Below are 27,250 nucleotides of genomic sequence, written 5' to 3' on the forward strand. Positions count from 1 at the left end.
TCTCAGAGAGCTGGATCTGAGGGACAACAAGCTGCAGGATTCAGGAGTGGAGCAGCTATGTGGTTTTCTGGAGAGTCCACACTGTAGACTGGAGACTCTGAGGTTAGAGAAAAAACATTACCAAAACGACATAGGCATCTAAACACAACTGGTTTAACATAATTCTGCTGATTGCCACCATCGCTACGGAACAGCAGTTATATTAGAGTTAAGTCTTGTAGCTTTTTTTAAAAGACGGTGGTCACAAACTTCTATTTGGGACTGTTAGTGTAGTTGGCCAGAGTAACCCTTAACCAAAACCTAACCTGTGCTACTGACACATTCATTCTACCTGTTGTTTTTACTTTTTTCAGATTGAGGGACTGCAGTTTGTCAGATTCAGCAGTGAAGCTTCTGTGTGGTTTTCTGGAGAGTCCACACTGTAAACTGGAGACTCTGAGGTAGAGCTCTGCATAATTGCGGGTCCCCTTAAATTTGTTTGCGACACAGTTTTTTTTTTAATTGTGTTGCAGGCAATCAGGTTCACAAACTGCATGTATTATCGTTATGCCAATTTAGTAATGGAATCCTCTTTATGCTATCGGAGGGTGTGTGCAGTAAAGAGATAGAAAAAGAGAAACATTTTAAGTGGGTGTGCTCATGGTGTAGTGGTTAGAGCCCCGCCATAGAGTCTCAGTCCTCTTCACAGCAGACCCGGGTTAGAATCCAGCCCGGGTCATTCTCTGCATGTCATTCCCCTCTCTGACCCATTTCATATATGTCTCTATGCACTGTCAATAAAGCATGTAAAATGCTTAAAAAAATAAAAATAAAATAAAGAAAGAAAGAGCTTTATTTTACAGTAGGGCTGGACTGGCATTCTCTGGTCTTTGATATGGGCTTCAGAATGAATCACAGTCAGACAGGCAGAGGGGCTAGACGTTCGTTTATTTTGTGTGTATTTAAATTGGTGGTGACTGTTGTTTCGTTCATCCCTACAGGTTTAAATGAGCCGGACCTGTAGAAGCATCATTCATCAAACTGACAAGTCATCATCCTGACCAAATATTAATTCCAACTTTCTTCTCATCTTATCCAATTCCTGGGAGCCACCAAGTACCGTTATTCTGGAGAAACACCATAAAAATACACTAAACTCATTGGCATTTTTCATAACATACCTGGTAGACAAGGAATATAACATTCATCGATATGTTTTAATTTTTGTATATTTTCTTGTTTTTTTATGATCTTAGAATGAGCCTTTTATATCTACATAGGAGCGGGGCGCTGAGGCCGCCATGTTGCACCGCCATGTTTCTACAGTAGCACAGAACGGACAAACTTAACGGCCTTACACGTTTTTATATATAGTGGGCATTTCCTAATTTTATGCAAATGAGGAGTGACAACACCAAAGCAGCGGCCAATTACAGGAAGAAAGAAATAATTTAAAAGGGAAATCTAATAAATTCCGGCGTGATTTTGGAATTAAAAAGTCAGTTTAATTTTTTTTAATTAAAGATGAATAGAATTTGTCTGTGCACATTTTTCTTACTAAGTAATATGCAGTGGCAATGTGATACATTATGTATTTTATCATCATTGTTCTGAATAGCTCAACTACAATATTGAGAGACTATTCACAAACTGAGGGTCATGTCTGCAGGACCTGAGTGCCTGTCTTTTTGTATGAAAGTACAGGCATTACACAAACGCTTTAGCATTTTGTGCCTTTTCCCTGAATAGATTTTTGTGCATTACCGTGTATGACCTCTGGACTGCTAAGTAAAGGCTTTTATTATTTCATCTCATTTTTGTCTCCTGTTTTTCCTTCCGCATCTGGGTCTCTTACTGTGTTCAAAATCTCATACTCTTTCTTTTTCTATTCTATATACTACAGCTGATCATAAGCAGTATCTAGTTAGCATATAATATGCTACAATCGGGACAGTTCGTAAGTGCTGCATTTTCATACCAGTAATAAACTGGCAACGTTTCATAAATGGTATGTATCTACAAGTTAAAGATTTTACCCCATTCACCTGCAGTGTCTCACTTTAAGATTTGATTTAAAAACCTTTATGAAATTAGCCCAGTCACACCAGCATTGACACAGCCTAAAGACTTGACTAGTACTTATGAAGGAGGAAGAGGGGACCGTGAACGTTTGAAAGTCACTCTTTAAACAACAGCACCACCTGCTGTCCAAAATGCTTTCTGGAGAATGCTTGTTGTCAAAGTTATTGAATATCTCTGTGTGCGCTGAAAAAAATCTGGCCTTGATACACAGCCTAGGCTCTGTAAACGGGTATGTTGGTAGCTAAGGTGGGCTTTGTTTGGCCTCAGATTTAGAGTTCCTCTAGCAGGTGGACTGAAGAAGCAAAAAGGATGAAAGAGATTTCTGCTTTTTCAAAAGATCCACCTGGTTTTATTCAGAAAGCTTAGCAAAAATTCATGAATCCAAATTTAGTCAATTATTTAAAAAAAAGTTGATCCAGAAAGTCTAAAAAGATCCAAAGACCAAGACCTAAACATCACATCACTGTTTCTATGGTTACAAAGTCAAAAGGTTTAAAACTGTAACTAGCAAATGATCAACATATGAGGTCATAGATTCAAACACAAGCACTTAATTGGCTGTATGGAATATGTGAGAGCCACTTTATGTTTAGTGTGTATTCTACCTCACACCACTTGGGGCAGTATATGCCTGTTGAATCATTCCTAAAGTGCATATTATCAGGTAGGTGGAAGCAAACAGTCATTTATGCTTGTTGAATCAATCACACACACAAGCACAGAGACCAGTTACAGCTCCGTGTCAATCAGTGGCATAGACATCTGTCAACATGTTAGTGAAACGCTCTGTTGAGATGGTCAGGAAGCCCATTACTACACAGTGTCTGTATGTGGACCACCAGCATTATCTTATTTAGAGTTCGTCCTCCTCATCTTTAGTCGCTCTGCGGGACGTTTGATCATTCACTCACTCACTCACTCACACACACACACACACACACACACACACACTGACTCAATCACTCATTCACACACTCATTCACTCACTCACTCACTACAATGTCCATCTGTTGAGGGAAGAAGACAGACAACAGAAGTCATGAATCAGAGTTTACAGAGACTCCCTCCATCAGCTGTCAGTCAGTGAGTCTGTTTACGTTTATATATTTCTTTTTGTCTTTTTTAATGTCCATATGTTTTTATATTTACACATTTGTTACGTTATCTTTTAAAAGTTCAAACGTAAACTTAGTCACTGTGTTTATATGAAATATGAAATGTCCTACAGTGCTATGAAAACAGTATTTGCCTCTTTCCTGATTTCTTCTATTTTTGGATATTTGTCACAACTAAATGTTTCAGATCATCAAACAAATGTAAAATTAGACAAAGATAACCAGAGTGAATACAAAATGCCGTTTTTAAATGAGGAAAGCAGCTAATGACAAGGTTTAAGGTTTACCAGGAAATACTGGATCTTTGATATTAACTGTGTTTAGTGACATTCAGCTGAAAGCATAATGGACTGACTCCAACCCTCTACTCACTCCAGAGTCTCCAGTCTGTAGTGTGGACTCTCCACAAGATCAGACAGAGGCTTCACTGCTGAATCCCGCAGGTAGTTGTAACTCAGATCCAGCTCTCTGAGATGGGAGGGGTTGGACTTCAGAGCTGAGGCCAGAGACGCACAGCTGGTCTCTGACAACCTGCAGCCCTCCAATCTGAATAAAGAATAAATTATGGAAATAAAAAATAATTAATAATCCAATCAGATGTGTTCAGGTTTAAATGTGCAGCTCAACATGACTTTGTTCTAATCAATGAGCTTTCCTCTAAACTGAGTAGAGTGACTTTGTCATTGTGTTGTTGTGGATCATCATAATGTCAGCCTTCTACAGACATCACCCACATGTAACCACAACATTCACACACCTATTCATGTGAACACAGATTAACATCAAGCTGCTGATCTCAGTCAGGTCTGGAAATAGAGGAGAAATATTAGATTGATCCATTTAACACCTGCATTTGGAAATATGCTTTGATATTTGTCTTCCTGTGTGTGTGTGTGTGTGTGTGTGTGTGTGTGTGTGTGTGTGTGTGTGTGTGTGTGTGTGTGTGTGTGTGTGTGTGTGTGTGTTTCAGATGGATCAATATCAGGTTACTAATATTACTTGCTAAAACAAACTTAAATTAATGGGAACAAATTAAATGATTCTCTGTCAACTGGTAAATATTTACAATAAAACTAAAATACTAGTTAGAGGGATCTTGAGTCTGTGTGTGTGTGTGTGTGTGTGTGTGTGTGTGTGTGTCAGTGATTATTATAAGAAACTTGTTTAACAATTTATAGATGTTTAATAATGTCAGCTTTCTACAGACATCACGCATATGCATAACAACATACTATGCTTTGATCTCTATCCTCTTGAGTGTGAGTGAGTGTGTGTGTGTGTGTGTGTGTGTGTGTGAGTGTGTGTGTGTGTGTGTTAAGACGTATCAATATTAAGGAACAGATATTATTTGCCAAAACAAACTGAAATGAAAGGAAACGTTGACAAGATGAACTGAAATATTAGTTGGTTGGAAATTCATTAAAAAATATAAAAATTTACCCCAAAAATCAGTGTGCGCTTTTATTAAAAATAAACTAAACAATTGTGTTTTAGGGGATGCAAAGTCAGGGATGAAAAAGGTGTTGAAAAAAAATTAGCTTTAAAGTATAATTTTTCCTCTGATGATCATAAATGACATTTACCAGCAAACCAGACCATCAGTGCAGAGAAAGCTATTTTTATATAGTTTTTCTTAATGCCTTTGTCATGGGGACGCTCACCCAGGAAAAACAGCTGGTGTGGTAAAAACACTACCGCTTTTGTCCAAAGGGGGCGCTAGAATGAACACAAACTGAATGTTCCTCGGAGCACCTTTTTTAAATGGTGGATTTACAGACAATTTTAGAATTCCTAACGTCTAAAGAAGCAGTGCTAGCAACAACAGAAACACTGAAAGTTGCATCTATTTGACATATAACGATGCATTCATTTTCTTAACTTGTCCTCGATCTATTTCCAACCAAGGGAAAATAAAATGAGAAATTAAGACGTAAATTAAGACCCCCCCAAACCCCCACCATGCCTCTCTTCTACAGAGATGATTTCTAAAGGGAAAACAGGAACGTTTGGTTGGCAGTTTGATACATTTGTTAAACTCTTTAGCATTTACAAAATATATCTAAAAGCCTCTGTGACAGCCTTAGTCTTTATTTTCTTTGCAAAACAACAATGTTATCTGATTTGTGAGGACAGGAACTCCAATCCTGATTTAAATGTGTTCCTACTGTAATGAAGTTCACACATGAACTCTGGACAGAGAATCTGTTCCTGAGATCTACCCTTTCACACATTTGACTAAATTAATGTTGTAATGTTATGATTAGTATGTGTGTACACGTGACTTTGATTATTCAATATAATTATACAAAACCTTGTAAATTCTAGAATACCATACTTTGACTTTAGTAATGGAACACGCTGCTCCCAGCTGAATGTGGGAACAAGATAAATGAAAATATAAACAAGGAAAATGTATAGCTTTATGTATACAAGTTATGTTTCTACATAAATTAATTTCAAATGTTAATTAAATATATAAGATCTACAAAAGTAACAGAGTGAGTGAACTGACCTCAGAGTCTCCAGTCTACAGTGTGGACTCTCCAGAAAACCACACAGCAGCTCCACTCCTGAATCCTGCAGCTTGTTGAAGCTCAGATCCAGCTTTCTGAGATGGGAGGGGTTGGACTTCAGAGTTGAGGCCAGAGAAGCACAGCTGATCTCTGACAAACTGCAGCAACTCAATCTGGATAAAGAATAAATGATGTAAATAAAACATAATTAATAATCCAATCAGATGTGTTCAGGTTTAAATGTGCAGCTCAACATGACTTTGTCCTAATCAATGAGCTTTCCTCTAAAATGAGTAGAGTGACTTTGTCATTGTGTTGTTGTGGATCGTCATAATGTCAGCCTTCTACAGACATCACACATATGCATAACAACATACTATGCTTTGATCTCTATCCTCTTGAGTGTGAGTGTGTGTGTGTGTGTGTGTGTGTGTGTGTGTGTGTGTGTGTGTGTGTGTGTGTGTGTGTGTGTGTGTGTGTTAAGACGTATCAATATTAAGGAACAGATATTATTTGCCAAAACAAACTGAAATGAAAGGAAACGTTGACAATATGAACTGAAATATTAGTTGGTTGGAAATTCATTATAAAATGTGAAGATTTACCCCAAAAATCAGTGTGCACTTTTATTAAAAATAAACTAAACAATTGTGTTTTAGGGGATGCAAAGTCAGGGATGAAAAAGGTGTTGAAAAAAAATTAGCTTTAAAGTATAATTTTTCCTCTGATGATCATGAATGACATTTACCAGCAAACCAGACCATCAGTGCAGAGAAAGCTATTTTTATATAGTTTTTCTTAATGCCTTTGTCATGGGTACGCTCACCCAGTAAAAACAGCTGGTGTGGTAAAAACACTACCGCTTTTGTCCAAAGGGGGCGCTAGAATGAACACAAACTGAATGTTCCTCGGAGCACCTTTTTTAAATGGTGGATTTACAGACAATTTTAGAATTCCTAACGTCTAAAGAAGCAGTGCTAGCAACAACAGAAACACTGAAAGTTGAATCTATTTGACATATAACGATGCATTCATTTTCTTAACTTGTCCTCGATCTATTTCCAAACAAGGGAAAATAAAATGAGAAATTAAGACGTAAATTAAGACGTTATATACCCCCCCCCCCCATGCCTCTCTTCTACAGAGATGATTTCTAAAGGGAAAACAGGAACGTTTGGTTGGCAGTTTGATACATTTGTTAAACTCTTGAGCATTTACAAAATATATCTAAACACCTCTGTGCCTCTTAGTCTTTCTTTTCTTTGCAAAACAACAATGTTATCTGATTTGTGAGAACAGGAAGTCCAATCCTGATTTAAATGTGTTCCTACTGTAATGAAGTTCACACATGAACTCTGGACAGAGAATCTGTTCCTGAGATCTACCCTTTCACACATTTGACTAAATTAATGTTGTAATGTTATGATTAGTATGTGTGTACACGTGACTTTGATTATTCAATATAATTATACAAAACCTTGTCAATTCTAGAATACCATACTTTGACTTTAGTAATGGAACACGCTGCTCCCAGCTGAATGTGGGAACAAGATAAATGAAAATACAAACAAGGAAAATGTATAGCTTTATGTATACAAGTTATGTTTCTACATAAATTAATTTCAAATGTTAATTAAATATATAAGATCTACAAAAGTAACAGAGTGAGTGAACTGACCTCAGAGTCTCCAGTCTACAGTGTGGACTCTCCAGAAAACCACACAGCAGCCCCATTCCTGAATCCTGCAGCTCGTTGAAGCTCAGATCCAGCTCTCTGAGATGGGAGGGGTTGGACTTCAGCGATGAGGCCAGACAAGCACAGCTGATCTCTGACAAACTGCAGTAACTCAATCTGGATAAAGAATAAATGATGCAAATAAAACATAATTAATAATCCAATCAGATGTGTTCAGGTTTTAAATGTGCAGCTCAACATGACTTTGTTCTAATCAATGAGCTTTCCTCTAAAATGAGTAGAGTGACTTTGTCAGTGTGTTGTTGTGGATCATCATAATGTCAGCCTTCTACAGACATCCTCCACATGTCACCACAACATTCACACACCTATTCATGTCAACACAGATTAATATCAAGCTGCTGATCTCAAACAGGTCTGGAATAAGAGGAGAAACACTAAATTGATCCATTTAACACCTGCATTTGGAAATATGCTTTGATATTTGTCTTCCTGTGTGTGTGTGTGTGTGTGTGTGTGTGTGTGTGTGTGTGTGTGTGTGTGTGTGTGTGTGTGTGTGTGTGTGTGTGTTAAGACGTATCAATATTAAGGAACAGATATTATTTGCCAAAACAAACTGAAATGAAAGGAAACGTTGACAATATGAACTGAAATATTAGTTGGTTGGAAATTCATTATAAAATGTGAAGATTTACCCCAAAAATCAGTGTGCGCTTTTATTAAAAATAAACTAAACAATTGTGTTTTAGGGGATGCAAAGTCAGGGATGAAAAAGGTGTAGAAAAAAAATTAGCTTTAAAGTATAATTTTTCCTCTGATGATCATGAATGACATTTACCAGCAAACCAGACCATCAGTGCAGAGAAAGCTATTTTTATATAGTTTTTCTTAATGCCTTTGTCATGGGGACACTCACCCAGTAAAAACAGCTGGTGTGGTAAAAACACTACCGCTTTTGTCCAAAGGGGGCGCTAGAATGAACACAAACTGAATGTTCCTCGAAGCACCTTTTTTAAATGGTGGATTTACAGACAATTTTAGAATTCCTAACGTCTAAAGGAGCAGTGCTAGCAACAACAGAAACACTGAAAGTTGAATCTATTTGACATATAACGATGCATTCATTTTCTTAACTTGTCCTCGATCTATTTCCAACCAAGGGAAAATAAAATTAGAAATTAAGACGTAAATTAAGACGTTATATACCCCCCCCCCCATGCCTCTCTTCTACAGAGATGATTTCTAAAGGGAAAACAGGAACGTTTCGTTGGCAGTTTGATACATTTGTTTAACTCTTGAGCATTTTCTAAACATATCTAAACACCTCTGTGCCTCTTAGTCTTTCTTTTCTTTGCAAAACAACAATGTTATCTGATTTGTGAGGACAGGAAGTCCAATCCTGATTTAAATGTGTTCCTACTGTAATGAAGTTCACACATGAACTCTGGACAGAGAATCTGTTCCTGAGATCTACCCTTTCACACATTTGACTAAATTAATGTTGTAATGTTATGATTAGTATGTGTGTACACGTGACTTTGATTATTCAATATAATTATACAAAACCTTGTAAATTCTAGAATACCATACTTTGACTCTAGTCATGGAACACGCTGCTCCCAGCTGAATGTGGGAACAAGATAAATGAAAATATAAACAAGGAAAATGTATAGCTTTATGTATACAAGTTATGTTTCTACATAAATTAATTTCAAATGTTAAGTAAATATATAAGATCTACAAAAGTAACGGAGTGAGTGAACTGACCCCAGAGTCTCCAGTCTACAGTGTGGACTCTCCAGAAAACCACACAGCAGCTTCACTCCTGAATCCTGCAGCTTGTTGTTTCCACTCAGATCCAGCTCTCTGAGATGGGAGGGGTTGGACTTCAGCCATGAGGCCAGAGAAGCACAGCTGATCTCTGACAAACTGCAGTCCCACAATCTGAATAAAGAATAAATGATGGAAATAAAAAATGATCAATAATCCAATCAGATGTGTTCAGGTTTTAAATGTGCAGCTCAACATGACTTTGTTCTAATCAATGAGCTTTCCTATAAAATGAGTAGAGTGACTTTGTCATTGTGTTGTTGTGGATCATCATAATGTCAGCCTTCTACAGACATCCTCCACATGTCACCACAACATCCACACACCTATTCATGTCAACACAGATTAATATCAAGCTGCTGATCTCAAACAGGTCTGGAATAAGAGGAGAAACACTAAATTGATCCATTTAACACCTGCATTTGGAAATATGCTTTGATATTTGTCTTCCTGTGTGTGTGTGTGTGTGTGTGTGTGTGTGTGTGTGTGTGTGTGTGTGTGTGTGTGTGTTAAGACGTATCAATATTAAGGAACAGATATTATTTGCCAAAACAAACTGAAATGAAAGGAAACGTTGACAATATGAACTGAAATATTAGTTGGTTGGAAATTCATTATAAAATGTGAAGATTTACCCCAAAAATCAGTGTGCGCTTTTATTAAAAATAAACTAAACAATTGTGTTTTAGGGGATGCAAAGTCAGGGATGAAAAAGGTGTAGAAAAAAAATTAGCTTTAAAGTATAATTTTTCCTCTGATGATCATGAATGACATTTACCAGCAAACCAGACCATCAGTGCAGAGAAAGCTATTTTTATATAGTTTTTCTTAATGCCTTTGTCATGGGTACGCTCACCCAGTAAAAACAGCTGGTGTGGTAAAAACACTACCGCTTTTGTCCAAAGGGGGCGCTAGAATGAACACAAACTGAATGTTCCTCGAAGCACCTTTTTTAAATGGTGGATTTACAGACAATTTTAGAATTCCTAACGTCTAAAGGAGCAGTGCTAGCAACAACAGAAACACTGAAAGTTGAATCTATTTGACATATAACGATGCATTCATTTTCTTAACTTGTCCTCGATCTATTTCCAACCAAGGGAAAATAAAATTAGAAATTAAGACGTAAATTAAGACGTTATATACCCCCCCATGCCTCTCTTCTACAGAGATGATTTCTAAAGGGAAAACAGGAACGTTTCGTTGGCAGTTTGATACATTTGTTAAACTCTTGAGCATTTTCTAAATATATCTAAAAGCCTCTGTGCCTCTTAGTCTTTCTTTTCTTTGCAAAACAACAATGTTATCTGATTTGTGAGAACAGGAAGTCCAATCCTGATTTAAATGTGTTCCTACTGTAATGAAGTTCACACATGAACTCTGGACAGAGAATATGTTCCTGAGATCTACCCTTTCACACATTTGACTAAATTAATGTTGTAATGTTATGATTAGTATGTGTACACGTGACTTTGATTATTCAATATAATTATACAAAACCTTGTCAATTCTAGAATACCATACTTTGACTCTAGTAATGGAACACGCTGCTCCCGGCTGAATGTGGAAACAAGATAAATGAAAATATAAACAAGGAAAATGTATAGCTTTATGTATACAAGTTATGTTTCTACATAAATTAATTTCAAATGTTAATTAAATATATAAGATCTACAAAAGTAACAGAGTGAGTGAACTGACCTCAGAGTCTCCAGTCTACAGTGTGGACTCTCCAGAAAACCACACAGCAGCTTCACTCCTGAATCCTGCAGCTTGTTGAAGCTCAGATCCAGCTCTCTGAGATGGGAGAGGTTGGACTTCAGCGATGAGGCCAGACAAGCACAGCTGATCTCTGACAAACTGCAGGACCTCAATCTGAATAAAGAATAAATGATGTAAATAAACAATAATTAATAATCCAATCAGATGTGTTCAGGTTTTAAATGTATAGCTCAACATGACTTTGTTCTAATCAATGAGCTTTCCTCTAAAATGAGTAGAGTGACTTTGTCATTGTGTTGTTGTGGATCATCATAATGTCAGCCTTCTACAGACATCCTCCACACGTCACCACAACATTCACACACCTATTCATGTCAACACATTAATAACATGCTGCTGATCTCAGTCAGGTCTGGAGTTAGAGGAGAAATATGATATTGATACATTTAACACCTGCATTTGGAAATATGCTTTGATATTTGTCTTCCGGTGTGTGTGTGTGTGTGTGTGTGTGTGTGTGTGTGTGTGTGTGTGTGTGTGTGTGTGTGTGTGTGTGTGTGTGTGTGTGTGTGTGTGTGTGTGTGCGCGTGTGTGTGTGTGTGTGTGTGTGTGTGTGTGTGTGTGTGTGTGTGTGTGTGTTTTCAGATGGATCAATATCAAGTTACTATATTACTTGCTAAAACAAACTGAAATTAATGGGAACAAATTAAATGATTCTCTGTCAACTGGTAAATATTTACAATAAAACTAAAATATTAGATAGATGGATCTTGAGTGTGTGTGTGTGTGTGTGTGTGTGTGAGTGTGTGTGTGTGTGAGTGTGTGTGTGTGTGCGTGTGTGTGTGCGTGCGTGTGTGTGTTCAGTGATTATTATAAGAAACTTGTTTAACAATTTATAGATGTTTAATAACATAAATGTATTAAGTTTATAAAAACATTATCGTTCATAAAAGCATTTCAAACCCACTTATTGAGTCTTACTAATCCCTCTACTATGTAATTGTCCAACCTTTAGTAACTTGTTTTCTTGCTTTATTAATAAGGTTCAAATTACTTTACCATTCATTTATTAGCAGTTAACTCTTCACTTATTAGACAGTTAACTATGCCTGATGCAGCTATCGGATCTGAAGCGAGAACAATGCCTTATTAAGGTTAATTAATCTTTGATTATCGTCTCACTTTAGATGCAGTAGCTTTAAAAAGCAAGATTAACTGCTTAATAAATACATGATTATAGTAAAGATTCCTCTTCTCTTATTTACACACTCAGTTCACTTCCTGGTTAGTAGCACTGATTGGTGACCCTCACACTGTTCACTGCTCGTTAACCTGATCTAGTGAACCTGTTTCACTCCCTATACACCTGGCTCACCTTTTCAGTCTCCATTTGGAGATCAACAAATGAAGCGGCAGAATTGGAGTTGAATTTCCTTTTGTTTGCTAATGTGCAGTATTTTTTAATTTTTTTTAATCTTTATTTCTACAGGTAAATCCCATTGAGACCGAAGACTCTTTTGCAAGGGAGACCTGTTTTCCTTTCCCACGTTACCATTCACACACACATTCATACACCGATATCAGCAGCTAACTATCGACATTCACACGAGGCAAGGTGGGTGAAGTGTCTTGCCCAAGGACACAACAACTATGACACAGGTGTCAAGGCTCCAAGCCTTTGATCATCAGCCGACCCGCTCTACCAACAGAGCCACAGTCGCCCCAAAGTATGAAGTTACTGTATCTGCATTATTATTTATTATCATATGAAGTTTTAGATTCATCACAAATCCAATGGTTTGAGAAATAAATAAAATTCACAGCTCGTTAGATTCCGACCGATGCCCATGATGGCAAACCCTCCTTTCTGAACTCCTCCTCTACTTAACAATAAGAAAGTTGTTTTACCTCAAGAGCTTATTACAAAGACCATTACATAAAGCGTAACCAGTCTGTTCTTATTCTGAATCCCCTATTAATGGTCTCTCCTGCCAAGTGACTACAACAGAGTCTGAATCACAAACAGTATTAATGGTCTCTCCATGTGTTTGTAGAAACTACAACAGAGTCTCTTTCCTCCTAAAATCCTCAGAGTGTGAATCCTTCTTCAAAATTCCTTGTTTCTATGGTTTCAAGTGTCAACAGTCACTAGTGCTCAAGGCATTTGTGTAAAGAGTTACAGATATAAATACATTTGATGCATCAGTATCATGTAGAAGTTTTGATACTTTTATTCTTTTAGTTTTTTGACTAAATCTCATTTTATAATGCCACTATGGGGCGCGCGGCGCGCAGGGGATAATTAATATCACAGGGACACGGCAGAATTAATCCTGCAATAGAGACTAATGAAATCTTTGCTTTGTGTCTCTTGTTTCTTAGACAGGATGTATGGCAACACACCCTCTTGGCTGCCACTAAGACGGGCAACATGCACAAGAGCAATCCCAAGGCATTTGGCTTCACGAATGGACCAATGAGCAAACACTGTGCAGGGAGTGCTCCAGTTGTAATGTGGTAGTTTTGAAATTTGCAATTAGTTTATTATTTCAAACATCTTTTGAGAAGACTACAATTAAGAATAAATCTATTAAATTCAACCTGCCAAAGAACATCTTTGAACCAAAACTTTAAACCTCAGTCAATTGAACAAATAGAAAACTCTACGAGCTCCAGTCAGTGAACTGACCCCAGTGTCTCCAGTCGGCAGTTTGGACTCTCCAGTCCGGCACAGAGAGCCTTCACTCCTGAATCCTGCAGGTTGTTTTTATTCAGGTCCAGCTCTATCAGATGGGAGGGGTTGGACTTCAGAGCCGAGGCCACAACTTCACAGTGAGTCTCTGAGAGTCCACAGTCAAAAAGTCTGTAATGACACATGTGTTACAAAATGTTATTATGAAAGAGAACTGATGACAGAACAGTTTGAAATGTCCTGATTTGAGAAACCTTTGCTCGTCCCATCAGAGGTTCAGGTAAAACAAAAGTTCCATCTGAGGAAACAATTACTCGTTCATAGCGTAATGAGAGGAATCGAAAATTAAAATGACTGAAAATGCTCATCCCTAGTTCAGTTCATCTGATCTCACTGTGTTTTACATCATTATCACCACTTTCCTTCTCTCTCACCTACAGACATTTAATCTTTGTTTCAATAATCTTGCAGATGAATGGAGAACATTTTAAATTACAATGCTGCAATAATGTCCACAGTGATCTGGGGCCATATTCACAAAACATTTTATCTTAGCGCTTAGGGTGTATTCACACATGGAAAGTCCGTTAGTTCACTTGCTTTGGTCCAGACCAAATAGAATTTGGATTTTTTTTTTGTTGGTGTGGTCCACTTTCATATTGCCCCTTTTGCAAGTGAACCAGCATTACGAAGCAAAACCACACGTGATCTGAGGTCATTCATTCATTGGACAGACATTCTGGGGAGGAGAGAAGCAGGAAGAACGAAGTAAAAACTGCGAATTTATCATTGATATAATATGGGGTTAAAAATAATAAAAAGGCCTACATCTAGCCTATAAATAAAGAAGAAAAACATCAAATTATTGTTGTTTCATATGGTTATAATATGTAGCCCTATGACAATGCCACGTTATGTGGCTTCTAGCCTACGATGTGAAACATCATTTTTACTGTATGTTTGCTGCTGGACGCGCGACTCGCGTGAAGAATAGGCTGAAACTGAAACACAGCTGATTAAGCTGTGTATCAGCTGGGTGTCAGTTCGGCGCAGTTCAGCACCAAACTGACGCGGGGACAGTATTGACGGTCCCGTTGGGAAGAACAATAAAAACACACACTTCATGCAAAGCGCAGCGTGAACCTGTTGGCACTGTAGGCTACGGGAGACGCGCCTCTCCATCTGATTGCTGAACAGATCAGCATGTGTACGCCGCACGCGTCATTATCAAATGTAATATTTTCGCTCGGGGCTCCCGGTCAAACCACAACTAATCTTCCTAACAATGGCGACAACAACACTTTCCCATAATGTGAAGCGATTTATTAAAAAAGAAAAGAAAGAAAAGGCGCAGTGCTTCCTGCAATTGGGTCGGATCGAGTCCGGCCAAATTCACACCACAAACGAACTGCAGCAGAGTGCGTTTCGAAGCGCATCGAGACTACCTCTTCAGCTGGGTCTCGGAGCGTTTGTTTGGTCCGCCCCCGAGTGCGATTGCTGTATTCACACCTGTCTGAAAGATGCGCACCGAAGGTGGAAGTGCACCTGAGTTCGTTTCAACCGAACTAAACACAGCATGTGTGAATACACCCTTAGAGTACTCCTAAGGAGCACTAAAAGTTCTTAGTAAGGAGTAATTTCTTAAAACCTATTCACAAAGCTGCTAAGGCCAACTTTTACTAAGGAATGGGAGGGACTCCTAAGCTAAGACTAGAGGGCGGTGTTGACCCTGTTGCTATGGATGATGTCATGTTTATACCTTCTATGCCCACAGTGATTGGCTGAGAGGGAATGAGAGCTAAGAGTGAATTTATGATAGAAACACTGTGGGAGATATCCATGTCGTGTCGCTGTGTTAATTTAAAGAGTTTTTAAATACAATTAATGACAAGTGACACTGATTTAACATGAAACCAAGATACTGCAGGGTGTCCCACACATTCGTTCACAATTAACCTACAATAGCGCCACATAGGTCTATTCATTTTAAATGTTACAATGATTTGAATTGGAAAAAACATTCTCATTGAAGAGCTGCACGCCATGCACTCTCACTGTATTTCCCTCAACGGCGGACTATGCAGCAGGAACGGAGGAGATGCTGCGAAGCGCCACATAGGCCTAGGCCTACTCTAGTAGGAAATTATTAAACCCAAACGTGACACCAACAGTAACTTTCAGTGCATCGTAAACCGACAGCAACTGCAGGACACGGAGCTTAATACATTCTTTTTTTATAGAGATATAATAAATATGTTTATACCATAGTCTGTGTGAATACTCTATTCTGATTGGCTGGAGAACATTCCATAGGTGTGGATTAACCCCTGATGTGTGGACACCTAGATGGAACTGTTTACATTCTGTCCACTTTAATGCGTTTCCGGCTCGCCGCTGATTAAACTGTGTTGATAAGGGATTTATAAAGCCTAAAATATCCTGCCGTGCAATAGCCTCTGGACACCACAGGATGGCGCTCGTAACACAAGAGCTGTAGTAACGATAGAAGGAGAATTAAGTGGCTAAACTATATGTCCTCTGGCTAAACGTCAATGGTTATCTCGTTAAAAAAGGTGAGTAAGACCGGTACGCCACCGGAGCGCCCCGTGACTTGAAATAATAATTAACAGAATAACTGTATTAACAATAAGTTCTAAACTTTTCCAAAATAAGTTCTAGCACAAATATACACAATCAATGAATGAAAGCATATATATTTAAAGCATATATCCAGGACCTCCCATTCGGAAAATGATTAAAATCTTTTTTTTTATTCTGGAGCATAGTCGTAATCTAAGACAAAAACAACTGCCATATAATGTTTGTAATGAACAAGTTGAAGACAAAAAGATGAAAGTTTATAAGTGTATATTTAAAGAACTACTCATCTATACTTTTTACATTGTTAACCACACCTGGACTTACAGAGCCTTTCTGCAGTTCCTCACAGCTGGAATCAGTCTCAGTTTTCCCTCGTTTGATGTTTTGTACTTCCACAGGTCCAACTCATCCAGAACCTCCTCTGACATCTGCAGCATGTAGGCCAGAGCAGAGCAGTGGATCACAGAGAGTTTCTTCTCTGATCTGTTCTCTGACTTCAGGAACTCTTGGATCTCCTGATGAACCGATTGGTCGTTCATCTCCGTCAGACAGTGGAAGATGTTGATGCTTCTGTCAGGAGATATGTCATCACTGTTCATCTTCTTCAGGTTGCTGATGGCTCTCAGGATGATTTCTGGACTGTTGTCTGTTGGACCCAGCAGACCTCCTAAGAGGCTCCGGTTGGACTCCAGTGAGAGACCATGAAGGAAGCGGACAAACAGGTCCAGGTGGCCATTTTTACTTCTTAAGGATTTCTCCATGGCACTCTCCAGGAAGACATCCAGGAAGAATTTTTTTTTTCCAAGGAAGTCTGTGTTGCTCAGAGGGGATCGGTCAACTCGAGCAGATATCTCTTCCTCCTCCTCATCATCACCGCTGTCCCACATCATGTCGTCGTCGTCATCATCCCCATCCCAGTCTTCTCCCAGGAAGTCCTCCAGTACCTCTGTGTTGCTGCTGCTGTAACAGTGGTGCATGTAGACTGCAGCCAGAAACTCCTGAATGCTCAGATGAACAAAGCTGTACACTGTTTTCTGGAAGATCACACTCTCTTCTTTGAAGATCTCGGTACAAACACCTGAGTACACCAAGGCCTCTGTGACATCCAGACCACACTGCTCCAGGTCTTCTTGGTAGAACATGATGTTTCCTTTCTGCAGTTGTTCAAACGCCAGCCTCCCCAGCTTCAGAATAACTTCCCTGTCGGCCTCCGTCAGCTCCTGTGGACTCGTTTCATGTCCCTCTTCATACTTCTGCTTCTTCCTCTTTGTCTGAACCAGCACAAAGTGTGAGAACATGCCAGTCAGGGTCTTGGGCAGCTCTCCTCTCTGGTCTGTAGTCAACATGTGCTCCAGAACTGTAGCAGTGATCCAGCAGAAGACTGGGATTAGACACATGATGTGGAGGCTCCTGGATATCTTGATGTGTGAGATGATGCTGCTGGACAGCTCTTCATCACTGACTTTCCTCTTGAAGTACTCCTCCTTCTGTGGGTCAGTGAAGCCTCGTACTTCTGTCACCCTGTCAACACATGTAGGAGGGATCTGATTGGCTGCTGCAGGTCGGGAAGTTATCCAGATGAGAGCCGAGGGAAGCAGATTCCCCTGGATGAGGTTTGTCAGCAGCACATTGACTGATGACTTCTGTGTGACATCAGACACAACCTCATTGTTGTGGAAATCCAGTGAAAGTCTGCTTTCATCCAGGCCGTCAAAGATGAACAGAACTTTACAGAGAGTGAGCTTCTCTGCTGTGACCTTCTGTAATGTTGGATGGAAAACATGCAGCAGCTGGAGAAGACTGTACTGTTCATCTCTGATCAAGTTCAGCTCCCTGAACGAAAGCAGAATCAGCAGACTGACATCTTGGTTTTCTAAGCCCTCTGCCCAGTCCAGAGTGAACTTCTGCACTGAGAAGGTTTTTCCAATTCCAGCGACACCGTTTGTCAGGACGACTCTGATGTGTCCCTGTTGGTCGGGTAAGGCTTTAAAGATGTCGTGGCACTTGATTGGAGTGTCATGGTGCGTCTTCTTCTTGGAAGCGGTCTCAAGCTGCCTCACCTCATGTTGGGTATTAACCTCTTCACTCTGTCCCTCTGTGATGTAGAGCTCAGTGTAGATCCTGTTGAGGAGAGTTCCGCTTCCTGTTTGATCAGTTCCTTCAGTCACACGTTCACATCTCCTCTTCAGACTGATCTTATGTTCATCTAGAACCTCCTGCAGACCACCACTCACTAAGGAAGAGACAAAACAAGGAAGATATGACACTGGTGATTATGTTAATATATTCTGAAAGAAAATGAACCGTCAAAAAGAAAGAATAATGAGAAATGTTCACCAAATAAATATAAATTCCCCTCTGGCAGCATCTGAAGTCCTCCTGCATCCACACTATTCGCGCTTTACTTTAGCATTACCATGTAAACATCTGGTCAATGATCAAATTCCTTCGTGATTTTCTCTACTTATGACATCTATTGCAGCATGTCCGTCCTGGGAGAGGGATCCCTTACTTTGTCGACTCTCCCTGAGATTTCTTCAAACATTTTTTAATCCCGGTAAAGTTTTTTTTTTTTTTTTTTTTACTGGAAGTTTTTTTCTCAGCCGAGCTAAGGGTGTAAGGGCAGGGTGTCATATTGTATCATATTGTATGGAATGTAAAGACCACTGAGGCAAATGTCTATTTGTGATATTGGGCTATACAAATAAAACTGATTTGAAATAAACTGATTTGATTTGATTAAAAACAACTTTTGAACATTCATGCTGCAAAGTAAAGAAACATTACTTTGTATATTACTGGTCTGACTGGCTGTCTGCAGTCCAGGTCTGGTTCTGGATGTTTGTCCACACTGGGGACAGGAGGAGTCTCCTGATGGATCAGACTGGTCCCAGTGTGAGGTGATGCACCGTCTGCAGAACCAGTGTCCACAGCTGGTAGAGACCGGATCCTTCAGGACGTCCTGACACAAAGCACAGCAGGACGGCTGCTCCTCCACAGAAACATCACTCCTCTTCCTGTGAAGACACTTCTTTGTTAATAAAGTATTCCTTGTTAGTATGAATTGTCATTGTTGAGACATATCCAGATGACTCCACATATAGAAAAAGGATTGCTCCTTTTATTTCCAATCTTTGCTTTCATATGATGAGCTGCTTTGTTATCTCATTATTTGTATATTTTGTATATACACAAGAACAACACAATATGATTTAAAACATTTTTTTATTTTTATTTTTTTCTGTGATCAGTAAATGTGTATCTGATTCTGAATCTGATGAAATTGGGGGCGGGACTCGATAAGCCTTAGGCTTCTTCCGTCACCCTTCGGACAACACAAATTAAGATGTATGATGTGAAAGAGATAATTGTGTATTGTGTGGAATTGTCCGAAAGAATAATAATAAATAAATAAATAAATAAATAAATATCCAGCAGTTTTAAAATGTTTTTCAAACTCGTAACAGGCCTTTGCTTTATTTGAGGCTGTTCTTACTGATAACATTTCACGGCACTAATTTGTAGAAGAAAAAACTGTTTCTTACTTTGTGTCTGAATTACTGAACTCCATAGGAATATCTTTGGACCGGTCACTCTTCATAGACAGACAGCTGGGGACTCCAGACTTGGATGTCTGGTAAGGAACTCTGCAAACACAATGACATTTTTATTCATATTAAATGAATCCTTCATAAATTCTGTCATGTGAAGACATTTCTTTTAATATTTGTTGTCGTTGAAAAAAATTCCTGATTTCTTCCGAGATGGTCACAGAGAACATGTTACTTTTCTGTTTGAATTTGACATGAGCCTCAAAGTAAAATGTGTGTTGCTCTAATGTCTACTCTCCTGTTTTCATAAACACTGATGTGCTGATTTTGGACCAACATATATTTTGGGTGCACCAATTAGTGCAGCAAGATTTGGTTAATTAGTGCGATTGCGATTATAGTGGCTAATATTGCGATTTGCGATGCGATAAAATAAATAAATGGTATTATGATGATTATATTAGCTTTTTTTTTAAGGTCAATGAGAGATTATTGATAGCTTTGAAACCCATATCTCAATATTTCATATACACACACACACACACTGTCAGAAGAGTCAGCATTAACACCCAATATTACATTTAATATGACGTGATACATTTGAGGTGCACTGGTGCAACCAATGAAAATATCTAGGCGCACTCTCCGCGATTTTTTGGGCATGTGCGCCTAAAACAGGCACACTCTGGAGCCCTCGCAAGTGATGAAAACACAACGTGTCTGTGTGTGTGTGTGTGTGTGTGTGTGTGTGTGTGCGTGTGTGTGTGTGTGTGTGTGTGTGTGTGTGTGTGTGTGCGTGTCTGTGTAGTGCTCACACAGATCAACTGCTAACATGATGGTTTAATGATCGTCTCCCTTTGCTTCAACAGGTTTAATTAAAATAGGTTTTGGTGTAAATGTTGGAAACTTATCTCATATTTGTTTAAATTGTTAAAAATCTATCTCAAACTAAATAACTTTTCCACATGACTTTTATATACAGTTCACAGGGAGAAAAAAAATACTCAAGAGACTGTGACAGTAAAAATGTCTTAATAACACTCACCCTGCCTCAGTCTTCAGTTTCCATCTTTCCTCTCTGCTCTGTCGACTCAAAATGGAGTCTGAACCGTTTGAATACTTTCACTTTCAGGGTTCCCTCCCTGTTCTAATGTAGCACAGTTATCTGGTTGGTTAACTGTTGCTCCGCCCCGCTCCATTTACAGGAAATCATGCGTTTACCTGTGTGTGTGTGTGTGTGTGTGTGTGTGTGTGTGTGTGTGTGTGTGTGTGTGTGTGTGTGTGTGTGTGTGTGGTGTGTTTGTTTCGACTTGATTGGTATGAGCCAGACTTGTGTGGACCTGCAAAGTTTTATCAGCACACTGCATGATGAAGGTTCATTTCTGTCCTACTTGCTCTGGATGCTCCAGAACAGCTTGATGGGAAACAACTTGCTGACACATTAAGCTCTTTGGGAGTTTTCACCCCGTGGTACTGATGAAACTCTGTTATTGACTTTTACGTTTTTGACACAAAAAACTCACATTTACATTTACGATTTAAAAAAATGTAACGCATCTGTGAATGAATGTGAGAGTAATAAGTGTCTCTGCCTTTTACATGCAGTGTATTGAACACCCCGGTATTGTCTTGTTTTAAAGTGAACAGAAACTTTAGTTACATTGATTTGTTGTACGGTGCTGTGACACGACATAATCTTATAATAAAGTTTATCATGTCTATTTCCAATAGGCTGCTCCTCCACAGAAACACCACTCCTCTTCCTCTTCCTGTGAAGACACTTCTTCGTTATTATGAATTGTCATTGTTGGAAAATATACACATTTGTCCACAGATGGCCACAAAGAACAGTAGCTACAACTGCGACTTTTATAACATTCAGTCTGATAGAAAAAGGATTGTTCCTTTTATTTCCACTCTTTTGCATTCATAAAGACTGATGAGCTGCTTTTCTTATCTCATTATATACACAAGAACAACACATATATCCTGACCTTTTTTAGATGTTTTTCAAAGTCGTAAAACAGGCCTTTTGGTAACCTTCAGTTGAGGCTGTTCATACTGATAACATTTCAGTAATTTGTAGAAGCAAAAACTGTTTATTTATTTGTGTCTGAAGGTCCAGGTTCATTACTGAACTTCATAAGAATATCTTTGGACCAGTCACTCTTCATAGACAGACAGCTGGGGACTCCAGACTCTGATCTCTGTCTCTGGTACTGAACCCTGCAAACAGCGATATGTTTTTAATTCATATCATGTGAATCCCTGATAAATGATCTGAGGGCAAAGCCATTCAGAAAACTCTAAATACAAAATAAACTGCTGCTGCTGTAGATAATTAGGAGGTTTAACGTTTGTAGCATCTTAGACTAGATTTCTATTTGTGAAGATGATTTTAGTTTTCAATATACAAAACAAACATACGGACAGGTAACTGAAAGTGATTCATATAAATGAGTCAGTATCAGTTCACTTACTTAGTGTCTGAGGGTCCAGGTTCATTACTGAAGTTGGGAGCAGACCTTCTGGACCAGTCACTCTTCATAGACAGACAGCTGGGGACTGGAGACACTGCTCTCTGTCTCTGGTACTGAACCCTGCAAACACGAAGATGCTTGACTTATTAAGGTTTGAACTCAGGTTAGAACTGGTGTAAAAACTGTGGTAGATCAACAGACTCAGACACACAGCATGTAACAGTGGTGTCTCAGGATCAAGTCTAGACGGTGGCCATGTTTTTTTGTTATTCTCTTCATGTTTCCTGTCTTTCTCTACCGTCCAGAGACGATAAAAGAAGGGAGTTTGAAACAATTATCATGTTAACACGATGTAGTCTCAGGCAGGGTGCTGTCACCCTTATTTACCTAACAGTGCTATAGAAGCTACTATATCAATGTAGTATCAATGTGATGTTGTGTTTCATATGGGATATATTTCTTTCTCTCTTTTATAGTTGAACTGCACTCACTCAAAGTTACTCTGCTGTGCTGCTGTATATCTTGAATAAACACATTTGAATAGACTAAGTCCTTTGAAGCTAATTGTTTTTCTACCTACCCAGACCAGGATTCTATCTGTTTTCATAATAGAAAAACGTATTCATAGTAATGTTGAATAAGAAATCCTAGTCTCAAGGTGCATAAGTGGAGCAGAGAATCTGAGCTCAACAGTTCACTAACTAATGATTTAAAGCTCAAACAACACACAAACTCAAGCGGTTCTCAAATGTTTTGCTACAGACATTCAATAAGATGCATTTTAAATTTAAATTGTGTCTGGATTTATATTTCTGCATAATTAATATAAATCTTTTATCAAAACATTTACTGATACAAATGATACTCAATGCATCATCTTCCATGTTCAGAGTAGGAACAGTCTCTTACTTTGTGTCTGAGGGTCCAGGTTCAATACTGAAGTTTGGAGCAGACATTCTGGATGCATCACTCTTCACAGACAGACAGCTGGGGACTGGAGACACTGCTCTCTGTCTCTGGTACTGAACTCTGCAAAAAACAAGATATTTTTATATTTATTTTTGTATAATAAATATGATTCAAATCCAACTAGCAGTCAGACTTCAGACAGGTGGTGTGATGGGGTTTTCTGACATACAGTATAACAGACAAAACCATTATTCACAAAAACATAAAACATTTTAAACACTGACTAAACATGAGAAAATGCTGTGAAAGGAAAGCTCAACTTGATGAAATGAATTTACGCACATTTGAAATGTTGAAACAGATACGAGTTCTTCAAGCTGTTTTGCTGGCAAACATCCAAATAAAACATGTTGTCTTTATACTCAATGCATCATCTTCCATGTTCCCAGTAAGAACAGTCACTTACTTTGTGTCTGAGGGTCCAGGTTCATTACTGAAGTTTGGAGCAGACATTCTGGACGCATCACTCTTCATAGACAGACAGCTGGGGACTGGAGACACTGCTCTCTGTCTCTGGTACTGAACTCTGAAAACACAAAAACACAAAGATATTTTTAGTCATACAAACATTCATACATCTAAATTCAGTGTACAAGATACACAGATATTTAATTTTTAGGTAAGCATTTATATACGTGATAAAACAATTATATTTCGGCTGGCCCTCGCTGCAAAAGTACAATGCTGACTTTTCCTACAGTGAAGTCTCCCGCAAAATCCCTAAAATGCCCTGATCACCATTTCCATAAGGTAACACACTAACTATGTATAAGAACCTGATACAACCACACTTCAAAAATACTGAACTTTCCCTTTAATAAAACGGCAGATCTGTTTGACAAAAATGTATTCTATCTACAGGGGAACAACACAATACCCTGACTGTGTGAAATGTCCAAAGTCATAAAACAGGCCTTTGGTAAGCTTTAGTCAAGGCTGTACTTACTGATAACGTTTTACTGCACTATTCCGTAGTAGCAGACAAAATAATGACTTTATAATTCAATCCCTTAAAGAAATCTCAAAAAAGCATTCTAATGTCTACTCTCTGTACTTTACTGGGTCTTTTCACTGCACATTTAGATGCATTTATTTAGTGTACTCCAGACCTGCCACTTTAGAAAAAAGTCTTCCAGTGCCACCTAGCACCAATTATTTTTTTAGCTCATCTGTGCCAAAAACAAACATATCATATAGTACATACCCGACTCAGAATCAGAATCAGAATCAGAAAAAGCTTTATTTATTAGAAGTGCAACTCGTTTGTTAATGTCAGAAATCTTAACTACTACTTTCATACCGCACTGTGCATTTCATTGTACCTATACACTGCAAGTCATTGTGAAATCGTAAACTGTACGATGGCAATAAAGCTGAACCTTGAACCAATAATTGTAACCATAAAATAAACTGTAGTAGTGTAGATCATCAGATAACATCAAACTGAATAACCATTATCTTACTTTGAGCCTGAGGGTCCGGGTTCATTACTGACATCTTGGAGGCTGGAGACCGCAGACTCCGCTCTGTCCTTTTCCTCCAAATCACTCATCTTCTCAGGTGTGAGAGGTAAAACAGTAACACTGGGGACACAGACACACAGTAAAGTCAGTAAGAATAATTTCAGATTATATTTTAGATTATAAAATATCATGTGTATTTTCTTCTCACCGTAATGACAAATTGTGAATCTGGTTCAAATCCAACTAGGAGTCCGACTTCAGACAAACTGAACTGGTGTGTCACATGATGGTATCTTCAGACATACAGTAAAACAGAAAAAAACATTATTCACAAAAACATAAAACACACTCACTAAACATCCGTCTACTCTTCATGTTAGTCCCAAGAATTTTTCTTACAGTGAATCTAGAGGAGAACGCTTGTCAACTTGATGATATGAATTCACACACATTTGAAATGTTGAAACAGACGCAAGTTATTTGAGTACATTTTTCCCAGTTGGCAAACATCCAAATAAACCACCATCTTTGTAGCTACTGATAAAAGCAGCCTCCTTATTTAAATTCCTTCTAATTCAACGACGGTTGACAGCACGACCCTCCCACTCTGCATCAAGATCTACTGTAGAATGTGGATTATCCAAAACTTGAAATCAATCTTAAAATGTACTTCAGAAAGTGGATACTGCATAAAGTGTGAACTTAAAAAAAAAAAACTTCATTCCTTTCTAGAATTACTTACAGCTGATAATGTGGCCGGGCGATTTAATTAAAAAGCTTGTTCACTTTTCTGCCTGTACGTGCCCTGACAGGTTAGCTACCGACCCCCAAATAAACTGTTAATTTCCAGTAAATCTGTGCACTTTATCAAATGAAGAATGACAGATAACTGCACGCCTACAGTCCACACAGAGACTAAACCAAACCATGTGACAGTGAATTAAAATGAAAAGATTTGTTAAACTTACCCAACGTCATCAGTGTAACTTAACAACCTCAACGGCCTGAACGAAACTCCACAGTCCAAGTTACAAAATAAAACGTTTCAAATTTTCCAAGACAGAAGTCTCTCTCGTTTGCTCCCTAAGCAGCGGATTCAGAAGTGATTTCCCGTAAACGGAGACAGTGTAGGTGACTGACAGAGTGAGGCAGGTAAATGTTTAACAGACATAACAATAAAACTGGGAGAGTGTTCAAGTCAGTTCAGAGTCCATTTTTTAAATCAACACATGTAGAAGGAGAAAAACCATCTGATTTAAACCAGTGATATTATTATTTTACAGTCAAAGAGGGAAGAAGAGTCAGCTCAACAATTTGAGAATTTCACAAGTCCTGATTGACTGGAAAATACACACAGCTGATGGAAGAATATTTTTTAACCGGTTTCTCTGAGTTAACAAGACAAATGTTCTCTGAAATGTTTATCTATTTAATTCAGGAAAAAAAGAGACAAACATTTTATCTGAAGTGAATGCATTACACTTCCATAAACTAAAACTAGATATTTTAGAGTATTAATGTTAATTAATCAATGTCAGAAATCTACATTTAGTTTATTTAGTTATTTTAAAAGATATTAAAATTGTGATAAGCTGGTCCAGCTGAAGAAACACATATTTAACCTTTTCTGAGTTAACAAGGACAATATTTTCTGAGATGTTTATTTCTTCAATTCAGAAAAAAGAGGCAAAAAGTCTGAAGTTATTACAATAGAATACTTTTTTTTGCATTACACTACAATAAACTTAACCTAGTAATTTTATCAGTTAGTTGTCAGCTAACATAGCTTACATCTAACTGGACCTAGCCATCTTATTAAAAGTTGTTGGCTGATAGCTAGTAAAGCTGAAGGTTTCTTAGTAATAGTATTTCATTGGCAGCTAACTAAACCTTGTTAAATGAGTGAGAGTAGGTAACTAACAGTAGCTAATGCAGGAGATATTTCTATTATGTTTCTTGTATCTCACAGCTGTAATTCAGTTTGACATAAACAGCTATTGTCTCTCTTCGTGGCTTAAGATTCAGCTGCCGCTACAAAAACAGTCAAGTTCAGAGAAAAGATGTTAGCAATTGGAACGGCAAGCTAGCGCGCGAGAACAGTTATTAGCCGTAACGGGCGAGCTAACGGGACCCTACGAACGCACTTTGACGGTTGTTTCAGACCATTAGTGCGCTAGCTAACTGGAGGCTATTTCAGCTGTTACCTTGTGTACTCTTCATAAAACATCCTGAGTTTTTCCCACTTTGAGAGAGAGAGAGAGAGAGAGAGAGAGAGAGAGAGAGAGAGAGAGAGAGAGAGAGAGAGAGAGAGAGAGAGAGAGAGAGACAGACAGAGAGAGAGAGAGAGAGAGAGAGAGAGGGAGGGAGAGAGAGAGAGAGAGAGAGAGAGAAAGAGAGAGAGAGAGAGAGACTTTTACTCACCTGATCTAAGTTCACTCCTAACCCCTAGTGATAATTATTTCAGCCGTTAAACAACGATCTAATCTTGGCGCTAACAGTTAAATACAGCAGTTTGAACGCTAGCTAACGGGACAGTAAGCTAGCGCACCAACGGCTA

At 38.5% G+C, this 27,250-nt stretch overlaps 1 protein-coding gene and 1 long non-coding RNA gene across 2 annotated transcripts; one reads left to right on the forward strand and one right to left on the reverse strand.

Moving 5' to 3' along the window:
- Positions 1-28: 28 nt before the first annotated feature.
- Positions 29-1,520, forward strand: LOC307267643. The gene is made up of 3 exons (XR_013845416.1): positions 29-102; positions 354-440; positions 981-1,520. It is a non-coding gene; the product is annotated as an uncharacterized lncRNA (long non-coding RNA).
- A 1,252-nt stretch (positions 1,521-2,772) lies between these two features.
- LOC307267742 (protein NLRC3-like) lies at positions 2,773-23,739 on the reverse strand. The gene is made up of 12 exons (XM_080050124.1): positions 23,637-23,739; positions 23,171-23,290; positions 22,262-22,381; positions 19,018-19,247; positions 16,555-18,463; positions 13,627-13,800; positions 10,917-11,090; positions 9,153-9,329; positions 7,368-7,541; positions 5,689-5,862; positions 3,549-3,722; positions 2,773-3,068 (listed from the first exon to the last, which is right to left on the reverse strand). Exons 1-12 carry the CDS (start codon positions 23,702-23,704, stop codon positions 3,056-3,058), a joined length of 3,507 nt encoding a protein of 1,168 aa, XP_079906250.1. The 5' UTR covers positions 23,705-23,739; the 3' UTR covers positions 2,773-3,055.
- Positions 23,740-27,250: the final 3,511 nt, after the last annotated feature.

This window comes from Ammodytes marinus (assembly GCF_949987685.1).
Source record: "Ammodytes marinus genome assembly, chromosome: 21".
NCBI lineage: Eukaryota > Metazoa > Chordata > Actinopteri > Uranoscopiformes > Ammodytidae > Ammodytes > Ammodytes marinus.

Bases quoted from the DNA above. Each gene is read 5' to 3' on its own strand.
- LOC307267742 (XM_080050124.1), bottom strand. From the start codon at position 23,704: ATGAAGAGTGATGCGTCCAGAATGTCTGCTCCAAACTTCAGTAATGAA. The intron at 22,382-23,170 runs GTAAGAGACTGT...TCGTGTTTGCAG, and splicing joins CCTGGACCCTCAGACACAAA to GGTTCAGTACCAGAGACAGA. The intron at 3,723-5,688 runs GTCAGTTCACTC...TTCTTTATTCAG, and splicing joins TGTAGACTGGAGACTCTGAG to ATTGGAGGGCTGCAGGTTGT.